This window comes from Borostomias antarcticus, assembly GCF_949987555.1.
Source record: "Borostomias antarcticus genome assembly, chromosome: 7".
NCBI classification, from domain to species: domain Eukaryota; kingdom Metazoa; phylum Chordata; class Actinopteri; order Stomiiformes; family Stomiidae; genus Borostomias; species Borostomias antarcticus.
The window spans coordinates 11820886-11827276 of NC_140240.1; the positions used below are offsets into that span (position 1 = coordinate 11820886).

General features: G+C 43.2%; 1 protein-coding gene across 1 annotated transcript; it reads right to left on the reverse strand.

The window, feature by feature from the left end:
• Positions 1–1431: 1431 nt before the first annotated feature.
• LOC311311372 (uncharacterized protein) lies at positions 1432–5988 on the reverse strand. Its single transcript, XM_084441071.1, has 7 exons — positions 5966–5988; positions 5113–5149; positions 4722–4781; positions 4235–4375; positions 2627–2859; positions 2357–2516; positions 1432–1780 (listed from the first exon to the last, which is right to left on the reverse strand). Exons 3-7 carry the CDS (start codon positions 4744–4746, stop codon positions 1656–1658), a joined length of 684 nt encoding a protein of 227 aa, XP_084297197.1. The 5' UTR covers positions 4747–4781; positions 5113–5149; positions 5966–5988; the 3' UTR covers positions 1432–1655.
• Positions 5989–6391: the final 403 nt, after the last annotated feature.

The window sequence follows — 6391 nt, forward strand, 5'->3', positions numbered from 1 at the left end:
TTGCACAGCAAATATGCAGTATCCAACACTTCGTTCATGGCTAGCTAGCAATGGTACAGCAGGCTATGGGGTGAGCTCATTTGGGTTGCTGTCAAAGCCGGTGCATTGATTTAGATCGGTAATTAAACTTCATCCGAACTACGTGTGCGTATAAACGGTTTTAACGCACGTCTTCTGGCCAATCAGGAAAGAGTATTAACCCAGGCCATGGTATAATGCAAATTAAACCATGGTTGGAACAACAAAAGACTGAGCTGGGGAGCCTACCCACGCGTATAGCGGCATATCTCAATAAAGGCTTTGTTGCCATAAATTAGCTGCACTGTAAAAAATTATGCGTGTCCTTAGTAAATATAATGCAAAAAAAACAATACCATGTTTCTGGTTTTACTTAAATATTTGAGTTCATTACATTATTTTATATGTTGAAAATATATACATTTGGCCAGTATAAATTCAACTGAATACACAACAATATCTGAACTCATATTTCTGAATATAACCAACAACTTCAAATATTATGTTGGAATTGAGTAACATTTCCTAACGACGGTTTGACTGTGCGTGCATCAGGCAAGCCAGGGCAAATTTGCCTCAGACTCATCAGAGACACATCGACGGCTGACTCTGAGACCCATTCTCTGTGGGAAAAATAGGCAGAAAGAGGTAAGGAGCGAACTGTAAATCAATGTAGCTACATTATCTTTATACAGTATATGTTTTCCAAGTAAATCGTGTTTAAGCACTAAAAGCATTGTATTCTCATAAAACTCATCACGAAAGAACAGAGGCTTGCACGACGAGAGGGCAGGCGGGCGGGCTAGCTACCCAGATAGCAAAAAGTCATTGAATCAACATTGAGATATTGTCACACTGAAGATTGAGATCAACATTGATGTCAGACATTGAAAATAACATTGAAAGTGCTCGCTATGATCAACATTGAAAGAACATTGAATTTTCAATCAATCCCGACAATGAATCAACCTTGATTCAATGACGATATGATCAACATTGAAAGAATGTAGAATTGCATCAACATTGATTCAACTATATTATGCATTGCATTATACATTGAAACAATGTTATTCAAAATAACTAGTAATCAATAATTTTAGTGTTCGAATTTACTTTCATCCTGTTTCAGCTTTCTTATCTCTAGCTTGACCTTTATTAGTGCCGCTTATATTCCATTTCCAATCTTGTGCTTTCCATACCCAGTTTCTTTCTTTCTATAGTCACAAGTAGCTTGCGCTTGTATATGGCACGTACATCCTGCTACTACATCTGAGACACTACAGGGAACCGACCAAGATATCTTATACAATGCTCTATGAACAAAAAAAGAGCCCATTACTCATTCAGTTATTTATTACAGTACATTGTTTCAATTATATGAACATTGTACATCGTTTGTGCACTTAAGCACACAACATTCACACAAAACATTTCCTGAAACTCCAGTGGACACAAAAACCTGGCATCTGCAAACAGGGTTGTCATACTCAGAAAGGCCGTCGTGCAGAATAAGACGACATGAACAAAAAATAACAAACCCACTCGAAACAGTAGGAAGTGTGAAAGGACGGGAGAGAGCAGCTAAATCACAGATCAACAGGTATGAACTTAATCTGAAGGAATTATACCTAGTCCTTTTAACTCTTAGACTTCTCTTTCCGTCGTACCCCGCCATTCCTCTCTGGTGCGTAACGCAGCCACTTCTGCACTCCATCCCTGTAAGTCAATTCCGTCAGCCTGCGGTCAAATTGACGAGCAGCAACTGAAAAAAAAGAAGTTATAATTTATTTATTTTTAATTATAATAATAGGGAGAAGAAAGCTGCAGTGGATGCGTTCCAGTGTGTACTGTTTAGTGTACTAGATTTTCAGGCGGCCTTAATTGAGCAATTCACCCATCAACCCACCCTCAAGCCTATCTTCATATAATTGATTCACACCAAGGCCTGATTCATACTCACGTAAGCAACGCAAGCTACGTTATGAGCGTAAGCTCCAATACGACTCTGAGCTTGTGTGTATTGTCAGATGTAATATATCACCAGTCAAGCAGGGGGGGCAAATAGGTCTATACGGCGAAAACCATGGTGAAAGTTTAGCATCCCTATCGGAAACACAAGGAATTGCATTTGTGCTTGCATCAAGTGACAAATTTCGGCATGACACACGCAAGGAAGTCTTGCGTAGCCTTGCGAAGCTTGCATTGCTTGCGCTTATGTAGAATATGCGTAGAGTATGAATATGTAGAGTATGAATGGGCCCTAATACTCAATTCTGTCTACTCTCTGTGTCTCAGAGGAGTAAAGTACTAATCCTAGTATTTTGAGGTGCAGGCTCACCAAACATGCAGTCCTGCATCAGTGTGTCCTTGAAGGCCCTCTTCTCTCCCTTTCCCACCCAGTTAAAAATGCAGGCTAGAGTGTTTGTCATGGCAGCGGATAGCATTCGTCGGATCATGTTTTCAGAGTTGGTCCCTCCAACTAATGCCAGGCGCGTAATCTTAACAGATTAGAGAGAAAATGGTTAGTGTGCTAGAGTACTATGTAAATGCACAGAGTATCTACTCATTTATAAATAATTACAAATGTAATGAATTTTAAGTTGTTCACCATCTTTCGACGGACTGCTTCCTCCCTCAGAGCAGCTTCAGCCTCATCAAACTGCTCCTCGTTGGTGAGTGGCAGCACGATGGGGAAGTTGTCTTCTCTCGGTGACACTGGTCCAGCTCCATGAATATTCAGTTTAGCAATCTCAGTCTTTATAAACTGAATGTCACGTGAGATCTGCTTCACCTCCATACATAGCTCCGTAAGAATCTTTGTGTTTCTCATGGCAGCAATGTCTTGGGGGAAAAAAAGAATTGGTTTTACATTAAATTTCAAGGATAGATTCACCATTTACACCATTTGTGTAAGTTATATGTAAGCTCTTCAAAAAAGTTCGGAAACATTATTTCAGTCAATCATTTCTCCCCTTTAGTAATAGCAATTGGTGTTGTATTTTATACCGTTGGAAAGCATTATTAGTCACCTTTACAACGAGGTACAACTTGTAAGGATTGTGCATTTGTGGAATGAGCAACACAGCTAAACGTGTGGGTAGCGCCCCCAAAGAATTTGCCAAAATCCCCTCCTCTCCCTCACTACTCCTCTCCCTCTCTCCTGTCCTCCCTCCTCTCCCTCTTATCCTCCATCCCTCTCCTCCCTCCCTGTGCCTCCTCTCCTCCCTCCTGTCTTCCTTCCCTCCCTCCTATTCTCCCCCCGTCCTCCTTCCCTCCTCTCCTCCCTACTGTCCTCCCTCCCTCCCCCTTGTCCATCCGTTCTTCCCTCCTATCCTCCCTCCTGTCCTCTCCTGTCCTCCCTCCCCCTTGTCCATCCGTTCTTCCCTCCTATCCTCCCTCCTGTCCTCTCCTGTCCTCCCTCCCCCTTGTCCTTCCGTTCTTCCCTCCTATCCTCCCTCCTGTCCTCTCCTGTCCTCCCTCCCTCCTGTCCTCCCTCCCTCCTGTCCAATCCGTTCTTCCCTCCTGTCCTCTCCTCCTCTCCTCCCTTCTGTCCTCCCTCCCTCCCCTCCCCATCCGTTCTTCCCTCCCGTCCTCTCCTCCCTCCTATCCCCCCTCCCTCCATTCCTATACCAACAGGGGATTTTGGCAAAATACCAACATGTTTAGCTGTGTTGCTCATTCCATGAATACAGGATCCTTAGAGTTTCAAAACACCATACAGCTTGGACAAAATAACAATATAATCACAAAAAAGTTACGTAGTGCAGGTTCAAAGGTGAGATAGGTAGTTTGCTTTTGGCTTTATTTGGTAAAATTGGCATAATATCCTTTCAGCTATCAGTAACAGAAGTGCTCTGAGAATAAACTTGGATCTCCGTGTTTACCGCTGCCTCTGTATTTTGGACTCAAAGAATGCACCGCGCCCGAATGTATTGACCAATCAGGGTCTCTATCTCGCCACACCTACCAGTCATGTTTGGAGGGAGGGACTACATCATGATTGACAGGAGGGAGGGGCGGGTTCTTTTGGAAAAGATGACCAATCGGAGGCCTTGTTGACGTCAAACTACTTACCCCACCTTTAAGTGCTTAAATTTTAAGCCTAAACTCCATGACAAAAAAAAACATGACAAAGATGGGAAAGTCACAAGGGATAGGTTTCTCAGTTCAGAGGGCATCAGTAAGGTTAAGAGCCTGCTCAGAAAAAGGTACTTGCCTTTCAACACTTGGCTTGATTCCCCTCCATATAACCTTCCCGGTGGTGTTTCTGGAGCTGAAGGGGGGTGGGGTGGGGGGCGAGGGGTCAGTTGAGTCAGGCCCGGTGAGCTGAAGCCGTGTGCATAGCTGGCACCGCCGTCTAAAAGATAAGACTCCATTATTAATTGTTTATAAGCAAGTCATGAGAACCAATGCTTCTCGAGCCTAGTGGCCCATAGAGCAGGAGCCTATATCATGTTTCCATAGCGTGAGGCAGCTTGATGGACAAGTACACCCCCTGGACATGAGGCTAGTATGTCGCAGGGACTTACCCCAATCCAACCCTTGATACTGAGTGCCAAGCAGGGAGATATCGGGTACCTTTTTTTTTTTTTACAGTCTTTGGTATGACAGGTATGTCAGGGATCAAACTCACAACCTCCCAATCTTAGGGCGGACACTAACCACAAGGCCACTGAGCAACATTTAAGATGAGAAATACATACCATTCCTTGCTTGCTCTGATGGCATAGCGTAGTAGGGGCTGGCGTTACATTTTGGCGTTCCTAGAGAAATAGACAGAAATAACAAAATAATAATAATAGGTTGGGGCTGGGCTGACCTGAGCTGGGGCTAGGGCTAGGTTGGGGCTGGGCTGACCTGAGCTGGGTCTAGGTTGGGGCTGGGCTGAGCTGAGCTGGGGCTGGACTGAGCTGAGCTGGGGCTGGACTGACCTGGTGCTGGGGCTGGACTGACCTGGTGCTGGGGCTGGACTGACCTGGTGCTGGGGCTGGACTGACCTGGTGCTGGACTGAGCTGGTGCTGGGGCTGGACTGACCTGGTGCTGGGCTGATGCTGATTAAAAGAGGTAAAGAGAGGTGGTGCTAATTATAATACTTGGCCTTGTAGTGAATCCCCTTGACGTAGTAAAATCCTGAAATTAGAGGAAACAAAGCAGAATAAAAAAATTATGCATAAACCAACAGTAAAAAATATATATCAGCATATATATCTATGCAACAATTGTATCTAAATATCCTATATGAAGCTTTAACTTTACTAGCTAAAGCCAAGTTAGCAACCAAGAAGGCTGGTTAGAGGATACCACTGTTAACTGACCAAAAACGCACAACATAGTCATCTATGCACAATTTTACCCAAATATCATATATGATGTTTTAACTTGACTGTATCAGACCAAATTTGATGTCATGTCTGAAGGATGATAGATTAATTTCCGTTAGATAGCATGCCTGCCGCGTTAGCTAGGTGCTAGTACAGGCCTACACATGTTAGCTAGGTGCTAGTACAGGCCTACACATGTTAGCTAGGTGCTAGTACAGGCCTACACATGTTAGCAAGGATCTAGTACAGGCCTACACATGTTAGCTAGGCACCTAGGAAGACCATGATGCTAGCACTAGCTAACTTAGTTAACACATGCTAGCACTAGCTCAAACAAAAAACGCACAACAGCCATCTATTCACAATTTTACCCAAATATCCCATCCGATGCTTTAGCTTGACTGTATCAGACCGAATCTGATTTAATTTCTGTAGGATGGTCGAGATTCATGTTGGATCATGAGCTAGCTGCGTTAGCTAGGTGCTAGTCCGGGCCTACACATGGAGCTAGACAACATATTGTCTTCTATGCACAATTTTACCCAAATATTCCATATAATGCTTTATCTTGACTGTATCAGACCAAATTCGATGTCATGTCTGAAGGATGGTAGAGATTTCTTACGGATTTGTGATTTCTTTGACTCCTCTTCGTATGGGGAAAATAAATGGCCGTTGGAACATTAAATGCAAAAGTTTGGGGACCTCAAGTCCCGTGAGATCTGGTTGGTCTCGCGAGCTGCGCAAGGTGGAGGGAGCACCACACATTGAAACAATGTCAATTCATTGTAGGGCATTTCAACATTGAAAAACCAGCATCTATATTAAATTGATTCAACAACACTTTTTCAATCGTTGAAATGGTATCTGTAATAAAACATTGAATTAACATAGATTTTTCAACCTCAACCAAAAATAACCAATTTGACCAAAATCCAACGTTGAATCAACGTCTTTTGCTATCTGGGTAGCTAGCTTGTATATTCGCTAACGTTAACTTTGAAGTATTACCCATAGGTGAGCCTCATGTTACATGTTAATATATAGCTAG

Coding starts and splice junctions, on each gene's coding strand:
- LOC311311372 (XM_084441071.1), bottom strand. CDS start 4,746: ATGCCATCAGAGCAAGCAAGGAATG. Junction 4,376..4,721: donor ATCAGAGCAAGCAAGGAATG/GTATGTATTTCT, acceptor CTTATCTTTTAG/ACGGCGGTGCCAGCTATGCA. Junction 2,517..2,626: donor AAGCAGTCCGTCGAAAGATG/GTGAACAACTTA, acceptor TAATCTGTTAAG/ATTACGCGCCTGGCATTAGT.